This window comes from Microcaecilia unicolor, chromosome 7, assembly GCF_901765095.1.
Source record: "Microcaecilia unicolor chromosome 7, aMicUni1.1, whole genome shotgun sequence".
NCBI classification, from domain to species: Eukaryota; Metazoa; Chordata; class Amphibia; order Gymnophiona; family Siphonopidae; genus Microcaecilia; species Microcaecilia unicolor.
This window is the reverse complement of record NC_044037.1, coordinates 189,279,108-189,303,061: the sequence shown is the minus strand read 5'-3', so window position 1 is coordinate 189,303,061 and position 23,954 is coordinate 189,279,108. Positions and strand designations below refer to the sequence as shown.

The 23,954-nt window shown below is 42.6% G+C and overlaps 1 protein-coding gene across 1 annotated transcript in view; it reads left to right on the top strand.

The window, feature by feature from the left end:
- Positions 1-23,954, top strand: part of SPAG16 (sperm associated antigen 16) — a 932,486-nt gene that overhangs the window by 6,829 nt on the left and 901,703 nt on the right. Inside the window, 2 exon segments of the mRNA XM_030210425.1 lie at positions 10,724-10,770; positions 21,915-22,007. Of these exon segments, the coding sequence (XP_030066285.1) occupies positions 10,724-10,770; positions 21,915-22,007 (140 nt within the window).

Here is a 23,954-nt window from a genome sequence, read left to right as displayed (position 1 = left end):
GTTAGAGCAAGGCTGTATCAAACAATCAGAGCCTTCATTTGGCAGTGCGTATTTTTAGCCATTGACCCTTCTTTTTGTTCTTGTTTCTACTCAATGGTTTCAGTAATTTTCCTAAATACTTTTTCTGAACATAAAAAACTGTTTCACACCAGAAATAATCAGTTTCCTCACAAAATACTGAGTGTAAAATATGGGCACATTTTTAACATGATTCAGTCTTCATCCCGGGAATTATTATTATTTTTTATTTTACATGCAAAAGGAAAAAAAATGATTTAAAAATTAACAATATGGTAAGGAGTTTAGAAGTAGAAAGGAACCACTAACTGATTTGGTGATTAAATAGCCCAAGCTGGGTAAAGACCAGTTCTGTCTAAGGTTCTTCTTATTCATGTTAAAAATGTGCCTAGAAGTTAAGTGATGGATGTAAAAAATCTGTAATAAATCTTCAGTGTTTTGTCAGGATATGGAAAACACTTCTCAAGCAATAGTGTTGTATGTACAGTTTCTACCCTGAATATCCATGCTGAGGGGCTAAAGTTTAACTGTACCCCAGGAATGCTTCCTACCTTTCCTCTTTACATGGGTAAATTTCATGCAGGAAATGATTTGCCTGGACAAAATGTACTCACTTCGCATGGTGAGAAGGGTGAGAAATTTCAGTCATGAAAGATTTGTCCAGCTAATTCTCGAACTTGTCTAAACAAGTCTTTTCAGCATGGAATTCTGGTAATTTGCATGTTCTCACATCCAATATATAGTTCCCTTATACAGGGTGCTCAGAGTCATAGCTGAACATAGATGCATCTTTTGGACAATTCTTAGAGGAATTTTTTCTTTGCTTTGAATTTATGGTATTTGTGCATAAAAGAAAAATTGTTCAGGTCTAGACTGTTAGACTCATTAAGCAGTATGATTGTCCTTTGGGAAGCAGTGTTGATAGATTGTACAGCACACATTGTAAGCAACATACTCTGTCTTATGCACTTGCCTATGATGAAATTAACTGTAAAAATGAATCTATAAAGTAAGTGTGTTCAGTTCTGCAGACTGTTTTCAGCAACATTTGTTTCCTCTTCAGTTATAGAGTACCAGTTTGATTCTTTGGGGGACATAGTACACAATGTACCATGCTAGTAGGCACTTTTAATAAAGTTCCTAGTGACCTGCCAATTTCTACTTATTTATTTTAGTACAAGATGTAGTTATTTTGCTTCCGCCAGTTGCAGTTCTGTTGCTACCTGTATCATTTTTGAGATGGAAAGGAATTACAGTGTGCGTAGATTGAAGTGAATGAAAGTTTGCCTTAAGCTATCTTATAATTTGTGGTAATTTTGCTCAGCCAGGAAGCAATTGAACAAATTGCTTCACAGAAGTATTTTATTTTAGAATCAATCTGTATTGGTATCAAATAAAATTTGTCACTATTTTACAAATGTTAAGGATACCGAGTGGATCCTGTTAGAGAACTAAACTTAGCATTGAAAGATGTTGCAGATAGCTGTTTTTATTTAACAACTACTTATTATATTGTGAACATTTAAAATCTTGCCTAAATTCAAGAACTCTGTAGTTATGTTATAGGCAAGCTTGGGAGCTGTTAGGGGAACACAGGTTGGATAGCAGAATTGCTTAGGGGAATGCAGCCACACAAGGTGAGGACATCATCCTTGATGTCACTAACCCAGAGCACTTCTTTATATGTCAGGGTTGCAATCCTTAAAATTAAAGTGGCTATATCAGGAGTTGCTTATCTATAATGGGGGTTTTCTGTAAATCAGGGGTGTCCAACTTCAGTTCTTGAGGGCCGCCACCCAGTCAGGTTTTCAGGATTTCCCCACTGAATATTTATGAAATCTATTCTGTTTGTATGCACTGCCTCCATTATATGCAAATAGATCTTATGCATTCATTGTGGAAATGCTGAAAACCTGACTGGGCGAGGGCCGAGGCTGGACACCCTTGCTGTAGACAGTAGGGGAATGCATCCACATTTACCTGCTCTCCAGCCGTTTTTGATCACATTAACTAGCTATTTCACGGACTAGCAGAGGGAAGGGGTGATGATCAGCGGGGGAACAATCACATATGCTCAGGAGGGCTCTAAAAGCTTTTCTGAGCTAGAGGAGAGCTCTTTTGGGTTGATGATGGCAGGGATATCACCAACTGGTGTGCCTGCGCTCTCCTGCTTTCACCAGAGGGTAACTTCTTTCTTATGATATTGTTAACTCCTATTAACTACTACTACTTAACATTTCTAGAGCGTTACTAGGGTTACGCAGCGCTGTACAGTTTAACAAAGAAGGACGGTCCCTGCTCAAAGGAGCTTACAATCTAAAGGACGAAATGTCAAGTTGGGGCAGTCTAGATTTCCTGAATAGAGCTATAGTGGTTAGGTGCCAAAGGCGACATTGAAGAGGTGGGCTTTGAGCAAGGATTTGAAGATGGGCAGGGAGGGGGCCTGGCGTATGGGCTCAGGGAGTTTATTCCAGGCGTGGGGTGAGGCGACACAGAAAGGGCGGAGCCTGGAGTTGGCAGTGGTGGAGAAGGGTACTGAAAGGAGGGATTTGTCTTGAAAGCGGAGGTTACGGGTAGGGACATAAGGGGAGATGAGGGTAGAGAGGTAAGGAGTGAAGCACTGTTAAAGGTTTCTAACTGAAAGTAACTTTTTGTGTCGATCTGCATTAGAAATAAAGGCCCCCTTTTACTAAAGTACGTTTTTAGTGTGCGCTAAAATTAGAGATGCCCATAGGAATGCATTGGCGTCTCTAACGTTTAGCGTGCGCCCAGTTTTAGAGTGTGATAAAAACGTGAGCGCGCCTTAGTAAAAGGGGGCCTTAGACAATTTAATATCAAAACAACTCCTGCTACTGTCAGGCAGAGTGATCCTTGTTAATTAAAAAGGGAACAACTATATTGGTTATTACAAAGATATTTGATAAAGCAGAATTTGGCAGTTAAAACAAACAGAATATAGGGATAGCTTTTGTTTTATGTTGTTATCACCAAGGTGTTATAACAAAATGTTTGCTTTACTAATTACACAATCATGATCCAAGTAATTTCCTTGCAGTTGCTGCTCTGGCAAATAGTTGAAGAAGAACCATAGGCTTTTAACAGACTAGTGCAGTGATGGCGAACCTTTCAGAGACCAAGTGCCCAAACAGCAACCCAAAATCTAATTATTTATCGCAAAGTACCAACAGGTGCCGGTACTCATTAAGGGCGGGGTCACCACATATGACTCCACCCCTCTGATAGCCACACCCCTTACACCAGCCATGGCGCATATAAACAGACATCACTGAAAATATTATACTAGTATAGGAGAAAAAAATAACATGATTTTTTTTTCATTTTAAATCATTTCTGTAAGCTGTTACAGCTCCAGTATACCCAGTGCAAAATAAGACAGCAGATGTAAATTCTCAAATTGGACATATTCCAAATACTAAAATGAAAATAAAATGATTTTTTCTACCTTTGTTGTCTGATTCTGCTGCTCTCTATCTCTTCTCTTAAGTCCATTTCCAGGGCTTCCTTTCCATTTATTTCTTTACCTCCTTTCTTCTTCATTTCTTGCCCTCCATCCATGTCCAGCCACCCTCCTCTCCCCTCCAGCCACCCTCCTCTCCCCCCTGCCCTCTCAGCACCAGGCAGGCCTCCCTCCCACCCAGCACCCAGCCTCCCTCCCTCCCACCCAGCATCAGGCCTCCCTCCCACCCAGCATCAGGCCTCCCTCGCACCAAGCATCAGGCCTCCCTTGCACTCAGCACCAAGCATCAGGCATCCCTTGCACCCAACACCAGGCCTCCCTCCCTCCCACCCACCCACCACCAGGCCTTCCACCCACCCAGCACCAATCACCAGGCCGGCCTCCCTCCCGCCCTTGCGGAAACAGGAAGTGAGGGCGGGACCAGAGCTTGAGAGACAGAAGGGAAGGCCGAAGGTGCACCGAGCAAACAACACACTTTTCGCTGCCGCTGCGGATGCCGTCTTAACCCCGACCAGGTATGCCTTTTAAATTTCGGAGGAGGGCGGGTGGGCTGGTGCTTGGTGGGAGGGAGGGAGGCCGGCCTGGTGCTCGGAGGGAGGGAGGACGGGCGGATCAGCGATGGCGCGTGGATGGGCGGGCGGACCAGGCGCACGTGCCAACAAGAGAGGGTTCTGTGTGCCCTCTCTGGCACGCATGCCATGGGTTCACCATCGCTGTACTAGTGCATTAGAAAAACTGTAAACCGTCAGTACTGAAGTCACTGTTACTATTACAAAGCATTTCCTGGTAAAAAAAAAGTACCTTTTACTCAACATTAGTATGAACTGAAATGGTAAACTGACAGTTTTTGTTCAGAATTCCTGTTGATGTTTGGTTAATTTAATTGAACTAAGAATCTTATAAAGTCATTCTTGTGTTTTTTACTAATTGTTTTTGGAAATAAGTAGGTGTTTTTAATCCAGATGTGCTCTGAACAGTATGCACAGTTTTGATTTCTGAATGATAGACATGTATCTTTACGCCATATGCATGTATTAGGGTTGTGCATTACTTTCCATATGAATGTTAAACTGTGTTGAAGGATGGTGGGACTGTGGGTTCATACACACTGCCATCCAACTCATTTGTATTCATTGAGGGCATGCAATGAGCACAGACACAATGAAGCCACTTGGAAGGGGTGAGGGACAAGCCTGAAGCAAGAGGCACTTCAGCCAGTCATACTGAAACTCTTTGACAAGCAGCCAAACAAGTCTATTCCTGCCTCACCTATCCAAATCCTATGGCAATAATGTCAGGAGCTAAGCTGGAAGAGAGAGCCCAAGATCAGGGCAGGGCACCCTTTTGTCTGTGGCTTTCAGAGAGAGAAGAGGTCCTGTGCTTGCTCTACTTTGTGAAAATGTTGCCTTTGCCAAAGTGAAAGTGTTAAAATCATCCGAAGAACACATAGCTCTGTGACTCACAGAAATTTCTGTTAAATGCAGAGAAAAGTGGGATTTACAATTTTTTAAGGGTTGCTGGCTAGCTCAGGGCAATAGTGCGTGTATGTGTGTTTGTGCGTAACATGTGCATGTGTGTCTGCCCAGCTGGTGGGATCAGCAGTGACAGGGACAATGGGAGACAGGACTAGTGTTAGTGAGTGACAGAGAGCGGTTGTCTGTTCATCAGAATCATTGATAATGAACATCTCATGTCTAAAGAGTGTCTGGAAGATCTTGTTTTTAGTGGTACTGCAAGGGCCAAGAGCACCCCACAGTTAGAGCAGACAGTAAAGACTGGGAAGAAATCTCCTGGCCTTTCTCTTTCCTCAGTCCTTTGTACTGCAGCAATAGCAGCAGTCCACCCCTACCCCCAAATAGTCTTCTAAAACCTTAGAGGTCTAAAGAATGTAATAACTGTAGGAAGGCCATTAGTAGAGGGAAGCTGATGGGCTAATTTGCCAGCAGTGGCATGCAATAACATTTGCAGAACCAGCATCCTTTCCAGCTAAGTTCAAGTGAGTTTGCTGATTCCAGGCTGGATGATTCCATCTGGCAGTGGATAAGGGTGTGGGGGGGGGGGGGGGGGGGGGGGGGAGCTACAGAGAAAAAGGAAATCCATTTCCTAAGCATAATCCCCAGCCCCTTCCTTCAATGTGGTGGTAGGCCAGCAGCCCTGATATGCATCAAAGCAAGTAACCAAGGAAAAAGGTAGATGGTGTTCAGCAGCACTGTAGCGGGGCAGGTGGCATTGAAATTGATGAACATAGTTCATCATGGAAATGTTTGCCCTGGCTAATTAGCCCTTGCACATTGTTTCGAATGTAAGGTTTAAAAGACTGCTGGATTTCTTAGCCCCCGATGACCAAGTACCCTGCAGGCTAACTTTTAGTGGGCTGGTGATCCCAAGCTTGTATAATTTGTTGTGTGCCCAGCTGCAAGCAGGACTAGTAAAAAGCAGAGGGTATTAGTGTGATTTCTCCCACGATATCTGGACTAGTAAGAACACAGCACACTCCATGATGACACACTGGTGATAGCTGGACGAGATGCAGTGGACTGTAGGTGTTGGGGTTCTGGTTCGAAGATCGCTATGTTTGCCACTTGATTTTTGGACGTTTTCAGCAAAACGTCCAAAATCGGATTTAGACTTGTCGTATTGAAAATGCCCCTCCATGTGTCATCAAGAAATGTAATTACCTCAGTAGTTATTCCCATGTTTAGATCATTTATAAACATGTTTAAAAGCAGTGGTCCTAACATTATCTACCCTTCTCCATTGAGAATACTGACAATTTAGCCCTACTGTCTGTCTTTTATCTTTTAACCAGTTTTTAATTCACAATAGGACATTACCTCCTATCCCGTGACTTTCTAATTTCCTCAGGAGTCTTTCATGAGGTACTTTGTCAAATGCATTTTGAAAATCCAGATACACAATATCGACCAGTTCAACTTTATCCACATGTTTATTTGCCCCTTCAAAAAAATGTAGTAGATTGGTGAGGCACTTTCCCTTAACTAAATCCATGTTGGCTTTGTCTCATTAATCCATACTTACATATATGCTCTGTAATTTTGTTCTTTATAATAGTCTCTATCACTTTGCCCCGCACCGACATCAAGCTCAGTGGTCTATAATTTCCTGGATAAATTGGCGTTACGTTGGCCACCCTCCAGTCTTCCGATACCATGCTTGATTTTAAAGATAAATTACATATTACTAACAGTAGCTCTGCAAGTTCATTTTTCAATTCTATCAGTACTCTGGGATGTATACCATCCGGTCCAGGTGTTTTGCTACTCTTCAGTTTGTCAAATCTTCCAGGTTTACATAGATTTGTTTGTTTCTCTGACTCATCAGCATTGAATACCGTTTCTGGCATTGGTGTCTCTCCCACATGTTTCTCGGTGAAGACCGAAGCAAAGAATCCATTTAATCTCTCCGCTATGGCTTTGTCTTCCCTGAGTGCCCCTTTTACCGCTTAGGCATGTAGTGGTCCAACTGATTCTTTTACTGGCTTATTGCTTCTAATATACATAAAAAAGGTTTTACTATGTGTTTTTGCCTCCAATGCAATCTTGTTTTCAAAATCTCTCTTTGCCTTCCTTATCAGCACTTTGCATTTGATTTGCCGTTCCTTTTGCTTGTTATTTTCAGTCAGATCCTTCTTCCATTTCTGAAGGATTTTCTTTTAGCTCTAACAGCTTCCTTTGCCTCACTTGTTAACAATGCCGGCTGTTGTTTGGCCTTTGTTCTTCCTTTTTTAATACATGGAATATATCTGGTCTGGGAAGTCCCAGCGTGGGCAGCTGGGGGCACATTGCCGACTTTTGCATTAAAGAAGCAGTGCAAGGAGGAGGGGAGAGGCTTGGGAACTGTATTTCTTTGGCTGATGGGGCTTCGACATCCCCACCAGCCATTTAAAGGGATGCTGCAGTTTTGGAGGGGGGCCTGAGCCCAAAGTAATGGGGCCCAGGCCCCATGGCTATGCCACTGGTTGGGAGGGAGCAGAGGGCAGTGAGCAAATAAATAATAGTGTTGGCTCCTGTTGATTATGGGTGAGAATGGAACAGATTAATGGTGAGGATGGAATGGATATTAGCTAGTGTGGGTGGGTATGGGTTAGATTCCATTGAGGATGTGCAGGGATGGGTGAAATATTTGTCCCCATGCAACTCTTTACTGCATATCCAAGTGATACACAATGGCAATGCCTTTTTTAAATCTAATTTTAACTCGCTGAGACCTATTCAGGTTGCTTACTAAGATTAACTACTTATAGGACCAGTTTTCGATGTTTTATTTTAACCCATCTGTCATCTCAACTAAAGAAATTTTACCTCTGTAGCAGGCACATGCTATGGCGAAACATAGCTATGTTGGGTTTTCTCTAGTTGTTGAATAAAGAATCATCTGGTTCCTATCTACATTGACTGACTCCACTTTTTGTGCGTCTTGTGGATTTTCTCCTTTCGTGGAGGTTTTTTCCTTCTTCATTAATTTTGCATAATTAACCAGGCATAGTTAGAGTTGCTGTTTCTATGGTCCGAATTGCCTGGTTGATTATCCAGCACTGCCACTAAATATCAGTGGTGTCTGGATAATTCCCGTATCTTCCCAGCTCTGCTCTTTAATTGCCCTTTCACTAATCAGATAGTGCCATGGCAATCTGAGCTGATATTCAGTGACATTTTCCAATTAAATGCATCTGAATATCGATGCATGAGCCGCACGGTGGTATTTTTATATTTGGATGTTTATGGATTTTGAATGATATACAGTATAAAAACTTGAAAGGCATAACATCCTAAAGTGAAGCCATCATAACCCTTTCTCTCTTAACCTTGCATTTATTTCTAATTAAAGCCCCTGTTTCCCCTCCCTTTTTTGTCTTTTATTTATAAAATCATAAGTCTATTGTCTGGTATACAGTTGTTCCTTCTGTGTACCACCCATTTAATTTTCAAGACCAACAGACAAACCAAAAAAATTCCCTTTTCCATACCCTCAGCTCATCCCCTTCCTTAAACTTCACCCCTACCCTACTGTATCAAGCTCTGACCTTCTTGTCATGTTAAAGCCTGCTCTACCCATCTTTCCCCCTTTTTCACACCCTTCCTTTCTTTCCTCTTGTTCCCTTTTTTCATTTTATTTATTAGTTCTTATACCCCATATTATCCAGACAAAGTTTGGGTCAATGTGGCAGTGTAACAGGGAGAAAATTACATAAAACTATAAATAACAATGTAACTAGGGTGGGTACATGGGGAATATGAATTGGTTCAGTAGTGGCATTATGCGATGTGGTGTTATGCAAATAGTAGCCCTGCGTTTGTTGGGTTGACTGTTGTCTGTACAGAACTTAATGAAGAGGGAAGTTTTGAGGGCTTTGCGAAATTGTAGATAGTTTGTAATTTTTCTTATGGCTAACGATTGTGAGATCCACATTTTCGATGCCAGGTAGGTGAAGCCAGAGGCATGAATGGACTTGAGTCTTAGTAAATGTAGAATATTATAATGCCTTTGTATTGCTCCATGTTGTGTCTGCACCTCGAATAACTGTGTGCAGTTCTGGTCACTGCATCTCAAAAAAGATATAGTGGAATTAGAAAAGGTACAGAAACGGGCAACGAAAATGATAAAGGGGATTGGATGATGTCCCTATGAGGAAAGGCTAAAGCAGCTAGGGCTCTTTAGCTTCAAGAAAATACGGTTGAGGGGAAGTTGATATGATAAAGGTCGATAAAATAATGAGTGGATTGGAACGTGCAAACGTGAATCACTTGTTTACTCTTTCTTTAATCCGCAAACGAACCTGTTCTGGAGACAGGAAGGCGGTAGAACTAGAGGGTATGAAATGAGGTTGAAGGGGGGCAGACTCAAGAAAAATGTCAGGAAGTATTTTTTCCCGGAGAGAGTGGTGGATTCTTGGAATGCCCTCCCACGGGAGGTGGTGGAGACGAAAATGGTAACGGAATTCAAAAATTCGTGGGATAAACATAAAGGAATCCTGTTCAGAAGGAATGGATCCTCAGAAGCTTAGCGGAGATTGGGTGGCAGCACTGGTGGTTGGGAGGCGGGGCTAGTGGTTGGGAGGCAGGGTTAGTACTGAGCAGACTTCTACGGTCTGTGCCTTGAAAATGGTAGATACATATCAAGGTCAGGTATACATATAAAGTAGCGCATATGAGTTTATCTTGTTGGGCAGACTAGATGAACCGTGCAGGTCTTTTTCTGCCATCACTTACTATGTTCTAAAAATACTAGGACTAGGGGGCAGGCAATGAAGCTACAAAGTAGTAAATGTAAAACAAATCAGAGAAAATATTTCTTCACTCAAAATATAATTAAACTCTGGAATTCATTGCCAGAGAATGTGGAAAAAGCAATTAGCTTAGCAGGATTTTAACAGAAAGGTCCATAAGCCATTATTAAGATGGACTTGGGAAAACCCACTTCTTATTTCTAGGATAAGCAGCATAAAATCTATTTTACTATTTTGTGATCTTGCCAGGTACTTGTAACCTGGATTGGCCACTGTTGGAAACAGGATACTGGGCTTGATGGACCTAGCGCCTAGCATTTTAGTACCTAGGTTTTAGTATTCTTTATAGAGGTTCTCCCCTTATTTTATAAATGCAACATAGGTGCACCAATTTACATCTGTTCCAAGGAAGATATTAATGTTTGCCTGTATTCTATTTGCATTTTTATAAAATAAATATATACATTACATCTCTTCCCCTGCTCCACCCAGACTGAGATCCAAGAATACTTACTTGTATATGTGGCTGAATTTATAAACATCCTTTTCTGTGTGTAACACAGACGTTACTCGCAGAAAATCCTTTATAAAATTACCTCCAAATTATATAGATTAAAATTATTCCAAAAGTTATTTTTGTTTCTAATGTTAAAAATGGATTGTAAATTTCTGATCAGTATTACTGTGAGTTAGTGATGTCTGAACAATTATTACCTATGGTAATTAGAGCAGATGATGCCATGAATTAGAAATAATAGCAAGCCATAGAAAACAATCCTGACAGAATAAATTGGGATAAAATTTACTGTAATGTTTAATACAAAGTTGTATGACTGTTTAAAAAAATATTTTGATTTAATACAGAATGGGACAACATTTTTCATATACTGGGTCTTATGTTCTTTTCTACATGAAGTTTAAATATTTTTTGTGTGATTTAGAATCCATTGTTTCAGTTATAAACTTAACAGAACCCTCAGAGGTTACTATAACAGATGGATCTGAAGATGATTATCAATATGAAGAGGTAATATTCTAATTTCTTTTAAAGTTTTTAACTTGCAGGCCATGACACAAAATGGAAATGTTCAGTTATTTTGTATTCTGTTTATTACAGAACCAATAGTGGGGTTGATATTCAAAATGTTTTATCCGGTTAACATTTGGGGCTGGTGGCCAGTTAACAGTTGGCTGGACAAATCAATCTCAGGCTAAAAGTTAACCGGTTAAGATAAAGCAGGATTGGAGGCATGATGGAGGTTTGTTTTTTCTCTAATCAGATTATACAAATGTTCACTGCTAGCTAGATAAAGATAGGTAGTTAAGTTGGACCACACAAATAGCAAGTCTAAATGAATCACGTAAGATATCTAGTTAATGATAACCAGCTGTATCTGATAGCATTGACATAAATCTCTATGTCTCTGAATATCTGGTTAAAGTTAATCAATTAAGGTGCTGATGAGTATTGCCCTCAATAACAGTCCGATGCTCATTACTCCGGCGCTATATGGAATAGCGCCCTATTAATACCATGGGAATAAAGCAGAAAAATAGGTCCCCAATGCTCAACCATAAAAAGATGCAAATGATATATTTGCTGTTTGACTGAAAGCAAGGAGAAGGAACTTTCCTGGTGCATGTGCACAAGAGTTTCACCGTAAGCAGAGCTCTTGTACGCATGAGCCAGGCAAATCCAGAAGCAAAGCACACATTGGCACCGTTCTTCTTTGCCTTTAGATATAAGCTTTTTCAAAATTTGTTTTCACCACAAAAAGCTTATATTTAAATGCAGAAAACAGGTGTCAATGTGTGCTTTTACTTTTGGGTTTGCTCTGAATTGCACACATTCCACTCTTACTACCAGCGCTTAGGGGCTTGCACGGCTTCCTTCTGTTTCCAAATTAATTAAAACCGGAAGATTTTAATAAAACAATTGTGGTAAATCCTCTCTTCAAACACCCCAGCCAAAACCCCAATGCTCTGAGCTGGCATTAGGTTTTCAGTGGTAAGGGCAGCTTTGTTTCTTTGTGCTGTTCTCTGAGCATTGGGAGGGAATAAGAAATGGCCTCATTAACATCAGTTTGACTTCATTTAAATATTATTTTTGCTAATTTTTGGTGCACATTTTTCACACACTAGAGCTCTCTCAATATTCTGCACAGATTAACGCCAGCACTAGTCCATCGCTAATTGGCTCTAGCACCGATGTTATGTTCTGATTATCAGCCAACACTAAGTTGCAAATGATCAAAAGCCCTGTGCTGTTCCAAACAGCTCTCTAAAAATAGCACTGGAACAGCATGGGACTTTACCGCCCCTATGATCAGAGATAATAGCATTCAAATTTAAGCACGCTATTATCTCTGATCATAGGGTAAAAGTGCAGGAGGATTGTGCCTGAGCACAGTCCTCCCACACTTGTTTGACAGGTCAAGCCCGGACCTGTCAAACACAGGGGCTGGATGTCCATAGGACTCTCAGACCCCCCTACAACTGAAAGGCCCTGGTGAACTAATGCCTCTGAACCCTCACACCCCCACCCCAAGCTAGCGCCACGGTGGCTGGAAGTCTGGAGGTCCAGCAGACCTCAGTTCCCCCCCAACACAAGCTCACGGGGAGGGGGGGGGGGGAGCTGGAGATCTGCTGGATCACCAGCTCCCATAACTCCCCCCCTCACACCCAATAAAAAAAATCCCTGGTGGCCCAGTGGGCCGCAATTGCAACCCCCTCACTTGGTGGTATAGCAGCCCCATCCCCATAGCGGTGGAGGAGGGAGTAGTACACTCTCTCCTCTCTTCAGTGCCACCATAGAAACGGGCATAAGAGGAAATAAAATTACTTAAATCCATAATTGTCTAACACACAGAAAAAAATAAAAATAAAAGTCACAATGAATACCTTTTATTAAATTTAGATATTAGATATGAATCATATGTCAAAGAATAAAGTGCCTGCTCAAAGCATATACTAACCACAATCGCTCAACTGCAAAACACTATGCACAACTTTGTGCAAAAACACACTCAGAACCTTACTATACCATAAATATTACACTGGGCAGAACCTAATACACCAATATACCACCCATACGGAAAATGCAGACCATCAACAATATGAAACAAGGGATCATAATATCACAATTCTCATGTATAGCCACAAAACACCCTAATTCATGTTTAATGTGGGAAAAAATGCCATAAATAAATAAATACAAACTTTTAATGTTGAGCACCTGATTCTCAAAGTAGACATATTCCAAACACTATAATGAAAATAAAATGATCTTTTCTAACTTTATTGTCTGGTGACTTTGTTTTTCTGATCATGCTGGCCCAGTATCCGATTCTGCTGCTATCTGTCCTCTTAACTCTGTTTCCAGGGCTTCCTTTCCATTTATTTCTTTACTTTCCGCCTTTCTTCTTCATTTCTTGTCCTACATCCGTAAGTAAAAGCTGGGTCCTCCGCAGACTTGACTGTCCAGTGGATCCAGCTTCTGCCTATTTTCTTCATCCTTTTCCCTCATCTCATCTCCCTCCCCCTCCATCCATGTCCAGCATTTCTTCTCTCTCCCTTCCCTCTCCTCCATCCATGTCCAGCAACCCTCCTCTCCCCTGCTCTCCCTTCATCCTTCCATCCCCAGCGATTCTCTTCTCTCCCCTGCCCCCCTCCATCCACCCATGTCCAGCAACCCTCCTCTCCCTCTGCCCTCCCCTCCATCCACCCATGTCCAGCAACCCTCCTCTCCCCTCCATCCACCAATGTCCAGCAACCCTCCTCTCCCCCTGCCCTCCCCTCCATCCACCCATGTCCAGCAGCCCTCCTCTCCCCCCTGCCCTCCCTGCCCACCAGCGACTCTTCTCTCCCCTGCCCCCCTCCACCTATCCGTAGCTTTACTACTATTACTACTATTTAGCTTTCGCTTTCTCCCCCCCCCCCCCCCCGGGGTCCTGTCTCTCACTCATCCGCGTGGTCGCTCGTTTTTAAAGCCTGAGGCATTCTCCCTCCGATGCCGACGATTCACATAGCCAGCCTTAATCTGCCTGCGTTGGAGCCTCTCCCTCAGACGCGTCCCGCCTCCTCTAATGCAACTTCCTGTCTTACACAGAGGTGGGACGCGTCTGAGGGAGAGGCTCTGACGCAGGCAGATTAAGGCTGGCTATGTGAATCGCCGGCGTAACGTCGGAGGGAGAACGCCTCAGGCCAGAGTGACCACGTGGATGGGTGAGAGCGGGGGGGGGGGGGGGTGCAAGACTCGCGCGGGAGGGGGGAGGAGGCAGCATTTGGCGCTTAGGTGCCATCTCTTTTAAAGATCTGTTTGGGGGAGCCCCACCAGGCTAGCAGCCAAGGGAAGTCCACGATAGGGCTGGGGAGGCTTATCCTCCCCAAGCCTCTCATATGGGGCACCTGTGGATGAGGGTCACCAATAACCTCTCCACTCTGGTGAGTCCCTACTGCATGACTACAGCATGACTGAAGCACTTTATTGGAAAAGCTAAGTTGCTTTAAAAAAAGAAAATATATATATTTTTGATTTGTCACAATATGAAGGGTTCACCAGCAATTCAGTGTAGTATAGAGGTTTAATGAGCAAAGGTGAAGGGTTTTTTATGCCAATGACTGGAACTACCCTGAAAATCCTATCACTGTATGTAAAGAGAGTATCAGTGAATGTTGGGTTCTGAGGCTTTTTCCTCTTCTTGATGTTCATACTCTAATGCTATATAGTACCTTGATTATCAAGTGTTATTTTGATTGCCATTGACAAGGAGAGTGTTAGAAGATTGATTATAGAACATTTCTTTGACATGCAGCAGGATCTCGCCCAGAGTGGCTGGCATGGTTGCCTCTACTATACGTGTTGCTGGGCTGTGGTGTGGTGGCTCAGCTGGTGCTGCCAGTGGCTCAAGCTGTGGTGCAGGGCTTTGGAGGCCAGGTTCGGCTGGGGACTGGTCCTTCAGAGGAGGCATGTCCTCATAGTGGTCTTGTTCCCCCTGAAACCTGTTTTTTTTTTAATAGTACAGATGTTTATCAACAATTTGACTTTAAAAAGGCAGAAAATTGATGTGAAAACATATACAAACTATTCCCCCCCCCCTCCCGTTTACAAAGCTGCGCAGCAGTGCCGACACAGCCCATGCACTTTGAATGGGTTGTATTGGCATTACCGCACTAGCAGCCGCTAGTGTGGCTTTGTAAAAGGGGGGAGGGGTATGTGGCAGTAATCACAAAATCAGCTTTCATTGGAGTTAGTCCAACAGCATTTCACTTCTGCATAGCGGTAAGAGGAATCTGCCATATAGTAACAGCAGCTAGTTTAAAAGTTATCTGTAGGGGTCAAGAGTCACTTACTAAAAAATAATTTTCTCTTCCAGAGAGCTTAAAAAAAACACCCTGGAGTGCTGTAAAACAGAATATATTGAATCTTAAAAATGTCTGGGGAAGTTACATAGTAACATAGTAAATGACGACAGATAAAGAGACCTGTACGATCCATCCAGTCTGCCCAACAAGATAAACTCATTTTACATGGTATGTGATACTTTATATGTATACCCGAGTTTGATTTGTCCTTGCCTTTCTCAGGACACAGACTGTAGAAGTCTGCCCAGTACTGTTCTTGTACTAAGTTCTGAAGCTAACATCGAAGCCCCTTAAAATTTACAGTCCAGGCCATCCCTATCTATTCAGTCACGATCAGGGCGTAGACCGTAGAAGTCTGCCCAGCTCCCGTTTTGTTTGCAATTACTGGCGTCGCCACCCAATCTCCGCTAAGATTCCACGGAACCATTCCTTCTAAACAGGATTCCTTTGTGTTTATCCCACGCATGTTTGAATTCCATTACCGTTTTCATCTCCATCACCTCCCACAGGAGGGCATTCCACATATCCACCACCCTCTTCGTGAAAAAATACTTCCTGACATTAGTCCTGAGTCTGCCCACCTTCAACCTCAATTCATGTCCTCTAGTTCTACCACCTTCCCGTCTCCGAAAAAGGTTCGTTTCAGATTAATACCTTTCAAATATTTGAATGTCTGTATCATATCACCCCTATTTCGTCTTTCCTCCAAGGCATACATGTTCAGGTCAGCAAGTCTCTCCTCATACGGTTTGCAACGCAAATCCCATACCATTTTTGTAGCTTTTCTTTGCACCGCTTCCAGTCTTTAGCAAGATACAGCCTCCAAAACTAAACATAATACTCCAAATGGGGCCTCACCAACGACTTGTAGAGGGGCATCAACACCTCCTTTCTTCTGCTGGTTATGTCCCTCTCTAGGCAGCCTAGCATTCTTCTGGCCATGGCCGTCGCCTTGTCGCATTGTTTCTTCACCTTCAGATCCTCTGACACCAACACCCCAAGGTCTCTCTCCTGAGTCGAGCTTATTAATTTCTTCCCTCCTATCCAGTATCTCTCTTTTGGGTTTCCGCACCCCAAGTACATCACTCTACACTTCTTGGCATTAAATTTTAACTCTTTATTCAAAGTACTCAAACAACAATATATATATAATAATTTTAACATTTATTACTCATCATGTGCCTTTACATCCAAATTTCCTCAGAACTCACTTCAACTGTCACTCAATTGTACTCACTCCGGAGACTCACACATCCCTTTCACCAATCATTTAAATCATAGTATCCTTACAGGTCAATATGTTAATCAAACAGACAGAGTATGGCTAATTGTGCAATACAGCAATAAAATAAAAATGTCTCTGGACTTGAAAAATCTTATCACATATATGTCCATATAGTTATTATAATGTTCTTTCCAGACTCTCTGATGACCAATATAAGAATTCCAAAGATTAACTTGATGCTGCTTATCACTGTCCGTTATGTAGATATTTTTCAAACTTTCACCAGTTAATGCATAGCTAGAAAAAACCAAAATCTAGCATAATGCTGTATCGCCCATCTGTTTTGTAGGTTTTATCAGTGTTGGTCTGAGGAGAGAGCCACAATACTTGGCAGGAGAAGGCTACCGAAGAAACCATTCATATTAAAGTGATTCTCCAAATTGCCTTTAATTCATCCAGCTCCTCGATGCGAGACCGCATTTCGTTTCTTCCTTCATCAGGAGGAATCATACAACAGAATCTACAATAACACATAGAATAAAGAACTAGGCACTTTCTCTCATCTATATATGAATCTCATTTCAATGCATATTATCACCTACAATATTTATAACTGCTTACCATCAGGACTTTTTCTCCAAGGTGTGGTCGCAAATCAACGCACTCATACATTATACCCTTTGCTACAGCGTAAGCGTTTAAATATCCCTACTGGCCCTGCCCACAGAATGACGGAGCTTAGATCATAACCATTCCACCTCTAGATTAAGGCCCCTAGGGGACACCGTACCCCATTCAAAAATATAGCGTTGTTCTATATTAAACAGACAGGCACTTACATCACCTCCCCTTCGGTAGCCTTCTCCTGCCGAGTATTGTGGCTCTCTCCTCAGACCAACACTGATAAAGCCTACAAAACAGATGGGCAATGCAGCATTAAGTTAGATTTTGTTTTTTTCTAGCTATGCATTAACTGGTGAAAGTTTGAAAAATATCTACATAACGGACAGCGATAAGCAGCATCAAGTTAATCTTTGGAATTCTTATATTGGTCATCAGAGAGTCTGGAAAGAACATTATAATAACTATATGAACATATATGTGATAAGAGTTTTCAAGTCCAGAGACATTTTTATTGTATTGCTGTATTGCGCAATTAGCCATACTCTGTCTGTTTGATTAACATATTGACCTGTAGGGATACTATGATTTAAATGATTGGTGAAAGGGATGTGTGAGTCTCCGGAGTGAGTACAATTGAGTGACAGTTGAAGTGAGTTCCGAGGAAATTTGGATGTAAAGGCACATGATGAGTAATAAATGTTAAAATTATTATGTATATATATATATATATATATTGTTGTTTGAGTACTTTGAATGAAGGGTTCTATTTAGTTTGTACTCTGATTATAGATTTTTTACCCCTGTGTGAATAGAATTAAATTTTAACTGCCAGACCCTCAACCATTCTTCTAACGTTCGGAGATCCCTTCTCATTGTTTTTACTCCCTCCAGGGTATCCACTATATTGGCTATTTTTGTGTCATCCGCAAAATGGCACACCTTTCCTTCCAACCCTTCAGCAATATCTCCCACAAATAGGGTCCAACAATGACTCCTGTCCTCTGAGCGGATTCCATTTACCACCACCCTCTGCCACCTGTTGGTCAACCAGTTTCTTATCCAGTTCACCACTTTCGGTCCTAAGTTCAACCCTTTCAGCTTATTCACTGTCCAGCACCTCTCTTCTATATCCCTATTCCTGTCTACATCCCATGGGTCTAGCCCGTCTCCCTCCAGCCCCACATGTCCCCTCCCCAGCCTCTCTCATGCCCCCTTCCCAAGCCTTCACCCAGTTTCTTTCATGACTCCCCCCCCCCCAAAAAAAAAGCCATTACTCAGCACTGCCTCAAACTTCCCTTCCCCTGCATGGCGTTTAGATTTAGAATAGGAGTTTAGATTTACATTGAAGTGAACGCCTTATGAGAATCGCCACTCCACCCCTACGGCCGGTTGCTGGGGAACAATAGACTTCTCCCACCTAATGTACCTTCATCTTCAAATGTTCCTGCTGAGAGAGTCTAGTCTACTGTATATGCACTATGTCTGCCTTATGGCGTGCAACCTGTAATATCTTAGTGCGCTTTATGGGGGACGTGACCCCCCCCCCCCCCACATTCCAGGTTAAAAGGCGCATGCTATGCTGCGTAGGCATCACGTGTTCCCCATTTGAAGTCTAATTATCTTGAGAACATTCTCGCGTTCCAAGCCCCTGGGATCCCAGCCCTCACCCCGGGAGCTCTGCCCATTCACCAACACCAGTCGATCATCACTTTCATACCGCCACTTCTCTTCGACTCCAGCTATCCTTACTGCCCTTATGGTACTCTTTGACTCCCCCCACCCCCCCAGTTCCTAGTTCCTTTACCTCTATCAGCTCCCACCCCCCATCCCCCTACCTCCCCCCTTTCCTTCCCCTCCCCGCCTTCTCCCTCCCCTCTTACAGTACCCCTAATTCTCCTGCGCCACTACTGTGACGAAGGACCTAAGATAACCTTGTGCAAAATTGCCTGTTTGGGGCTAACCACTAATTTTCAATGGCATTTAACCGGTTAGTGCAAAAATTAAAACTGTCTATTTGGGGGGCCTTCTGGGGTGGAATTGGCACTTGTTATGTGCCGATATTCAGCACTTAACCAGCCAGGTTAACCACATAAATAGGACCGCATAAAAGTCAGCCCTAGAATATTGCACTTAACTGGCTATGCGTTAGTCAGCTCCAGGAACCCTTAAGTTTACTATAGGTGCCCTGACATGGCCTGGCATTGAATTTCTGGGTTTAATGCTGGCAGTAGTCAGCAAAATGCTGATTGCCACTGGCTGAATATCGGGCCCAGAATTACCGTTCTGAACTTATCAGTGTTCAGTAGATCTCGAATGATCATCTTTAATTGTCCTTCATACTTAAAGTTGAATCCAACCAAACCCCAAGGTACCACAGAGCTTTCAAAATTTGAATCAAAATTCCGTCAAGTAAATAATCCATTGGTGAAGTAATCGTAGAAGTACCAGATAAGAACAAAATTTGTGTTTTTTCAATATTTAAAGAAATCTGTGGGCACCTAACCAAGCATTAATAGTTTGCAAACATAAAGAAACAAATTAGAAGATTGAAAGGACTGTTAAATTAGGTGAAACAATTTGTAAATCATCAGCATAAATCTTAAAATGAATATGGTAACATATATATGAGCAAGCCATTTTTAGATAAATTAATTTATTAGTCTCAAATGTTTGTCATAATGGGAGGCAAACACTCTGGTTTTTAGGAGATTTGTATTAAATATCTATGAAATTTGTTGTCATAGAGGAGGTAATTTTATAATTATTCCTTCATGTATGTGACCACACGTGCATAATTGATCTCTTATAAAATGCCAACAGGTGTAAAGGCATATACTTTGCTAGTAAGCAAGTACAGGGGTGGAGCATGGGCAGAATTCACAAGTATTCACATAGATTAAGAAATACCTTAATTTATGCAGGCACATGCATAAAGTATGCACTTTCACCAGCTCTGAAGCAAGCATAACATTCCAGGAGCATTCTCTGCTGCATACACTAGTCTACTATAATAAAACTCACCCTCAACTTTCTGAAGACAACGTTCTGAAGTCACTCAGTCACTCACTGAAGGGTTCATGGATTCATGGTGGTGAAGCCACAACACTGACCATGTCTCTCTGCCCCGCCCTCGCATGACGGACCAATCAGAAAAAACACCCTCAACATTCTGAAACACAAAGGACCATCACAACACCGTTTCCCAGGCAACACTAGGCAACGTAAGACAGACCAATCAGAGGAAACTACGTGACAATAAGGGAGGAGCATTCCCCAGCAGAATGGCTCATTATCTGTGCAGCACGGAGAGCACAGAAACACCGCTGGAATGAGAGAAGAATATTCCTGCTGTGGGTATGTGCAAAAATACACCGGGGGGGGGGGGGGATTTTTAAATGCCTAATGCCAGTACTGAAGAGTGCCAGAGGGCCTATAGCACAGACTATATTTGGGATCGCTTGACATGGAGACAGAGGAGCCGGAAAACAACGTGCCCGTCACCATCTGGGACGTGGGCGAACAGGACAAGCTGCGGCCCAGCTGGAAGGATTACCTGCGACCCAGCCAGCAGCAAACAGCGACCAAGGAAGGGGGAGGAGTACTCCTTCCCTGCCTAGGAATCGCTGGAGACTGGCTGCCAAACTAACGAAACAACCGCACACCGACGCACCACCTCCATCATTCGAAAGGCATCCACTCTTTCTTCAACAGAAATGCAAACTAATAATACAAAACAAACAAACAAAGAATACATGGTTTCTCAGGCGGCTGCAGGTAACTCCCCACCCCCTTCCTCTTCCCCTTTTGCCGAAGCGGCCAAGGACGTGCTCAACCATCCCCAGCCTCAGGCAAGCTGTCTCCCACCTCGGGGATTCCCCGAGCACCCGGAAAAAGACGGCGCTGATTCCTGCAGCGCATAAATGTTCCAGCATTCCCCTGCAGCCGGCCTGAAATGGACCAAACATACCGGATCACCCCCCGACGGCCCAAGACCGTGCTCTTCTCCCTTCCGCCAACTTAAAACAACCATCCCCGTCCTCAGGCAAGCCGTCACCCACCTCCAGGATGGCCAGAACCCCAGCCCAATGGAAAAAGATGGCGCTGCTTCCAACAGCACATTTCTCTTCCAGCATTCCCCTACAGCAGCCCTGAAACGGCCAAAAAATACCGACAGACAAAGAATGTGCTCCTCTACCTTCCACCCATCTAAAACAACACTGCTGCCCCAGCACAACACAAAAAAAAAACATGGAAAAAAAAACAACACTCAACAAAGGCTGACCCCCCCCCACAACCACATTTACATTTCACCAACAGAAAGACCCCCCTCCACAAACCTCCTTGACAGACAAAACCACACACACACAATACAACAGAAACACACCCTCAAAGCCACACACCAATCCAACCCACTTTGCCTGCACAGCACAGCACATCCCCCAACCCCCAAGCAAAAAACAAAACAAAACAAAAAAAGACACACATCAACAACCTGCACACACACTGCACCCTCACACACACACACACACACACACACACACACACACACACACACACTCACACACACACACACACACACACACACACACACAAAATAACTCTGTGACACATACACACACACAAAAACCACATGCTAGCGCCCGTTTCATTGGTTTCGGAAACGGGCCTTTTTTTACTAGTATTATATAAAGATAAACAAGTGCCTAGTTAGGCACCTCTGCTTACTCACGAAGTTTTGTTATAAAATTACCTTCACGGGGATTGGGAAAATCTTAATACTGGTCCTGTATGCATGTTGTGATAACTAAAATTTGAAGTTGTTGATCAATTATAAAATCAAGCACACAGTACATCTTCAGAGACCCATTTTTATAGATTGTTTATATTCCAAGAGTAAATAACCAAAATTGTTTTTCATGCTTATATTTTGAAATTGTACCTATATGTTTTCCTTTTAGGTACCTGCAGATGATGATTTTAGTCTTCCAGAGGGTGATGAGGATTTGGAGAAGGCATTGAAGACTGTTCAAGAACAGTCTGAAGATCTACAGGTAAATGTTTTATTTCCAGAAACAGTAATTACTAAGAGGTAGCAGTTTTCATTCTCTGGCCATCTAGGGAAGGGGAACTATAACTTAAGTTTTTTTTAAAGCAGCAGAACTTTTTGGTGTGTAATAAATCAAATACAGGTTTATTTTTTTAAAGATGAAAATTACCCCCCCCCCCTTTACTAAGCCACGCTAGCAGCTGCTGTGCGCTAATGCCGACACAACCCATTCACTTTGAATGGACTGTATCAGCATTGCCGTGCGGCAGCCACTAGCACAACTTAGTAAACGGCGGTAAGAATTAATTTATATTTTGCACAACTCATCTTTTCCCTTAATTTTATTTCTATAATATATTTGCAGTGTTCAGGTTTCTTCATAAAATTATTAAAATTTGCATTTATGCTTTCTGTAAAATTCTAATAGTCATAACAGCTTTTGTGAAAAATGGAGTCTGTGTATTGTGATACTTTTGAAAGAACCAACTAAAAAATGTAGATCTACAAGCGGAAGCTATTTACACCTAGAGGATGTTGGTCAATGGAGCTCCCATGATAGGGGTCACGAGAAAGCATTGAGAGGAAATTGAAATAACTCCAAAGAATCTTAGTCATTGGAGATGTTGACACTAGAGAATGACACTGGGACAGGGAAACATGGTTAACCACGGGGGAAGGGACAGAGCTCACAGGGATGGGGCAGGGACAGAGCCTGCGGGGACGGGAACAAACTTTGTCCCCGTTCCCGTGTCATTCTCTAATGCAAACAACGGTGTTTTGTTGTTTTGGAAAAACAAGCAAAAGTGCTAGCCAAAACTGGCAAAACTTGCACGGAGTCTTCCTGTGCATTTCTTCTACCAGAACGTCTTCTGAGAGAACATTTTTTTATTGTGGGAAGGACTGTGGAAGACAGGACAGCAGACTGAATCCTGAGGTTCTTGATCACTTATTATTCATCTGCAGGTTAAAAAATCATAACAGTGCTTCATAAGGCATATTTCTCCCTTGCTAGGGGTTTATATTTTATACTCTTGGATATTTTAACAGGGTGGATTAGGATTAGTAGAAGTCAGTTATTGTTAGGACTGGAAGGGTAGAAGGTGGCGGTGTAGGGGAGGGGGTTATTATAGTTTCTTATTGTTGTTCTTGTTTTCTATTTGTGATTTATAAACAACAGTTGTGCAGAATATTGTTCCTTTTTATACTTCAGTAAAAAGATTTAAATATAAAATCATGTGTTTTGAGGCTTGTGCAGATGAGGATAGAGTCCATGGGGATGGGGTGGGGACGGGGCGGAGATGGGGTCAGAGCCCGCAGGGATTGGGGGGGGGACTTGGGCAGAGCTTTCAGGGACAGTGACCCCCATGCCATTCTCTAGTTGACACCCTGGTTAGAAGAATTCTATAGATTGAGAGCAGAAGATCTTTGGCAGTCCGATACTGAGGCATGGATTTGTCATTTTGGTTTATTTTAATCCATTTATATACTACAAAACTGGTAAATACCATCCAGTGCAACTTAATGAAACACCCATGAAAATAAAAACAGACATAAACACCAGGGATTCTTTTTACTAAGCTATGGTAAAAAGTGGCCTTAGCACTCCCTTATACATGTTTCTCTCCAAGGACAAGCAGCACCTCATATTCTCACATGTGGGTAGATGCTGATCTGCATCATCCAGTCTGGCATTTATGCCCAAGTAAAAAAACAGAATTTTGTGAAGTTTGAGACATGCTCCACTGCGCATTATGCCTTTTGGCCTCATGTCAGCTTCCAGGGTCTTCACCTAGTGTCTAGCAGGAGTCGCAGCATCATTAAGCAGACTGGGAGTCCATGTGTTCCCGTATCTCGACAATTGGCTGGTGAAGAGCACTTCAGAGGATGGTGCTCGGGAGTCCATGTTGATGACTATTCGGGTGCTAGAACTACTAGGGTTTGTTTTAAACTA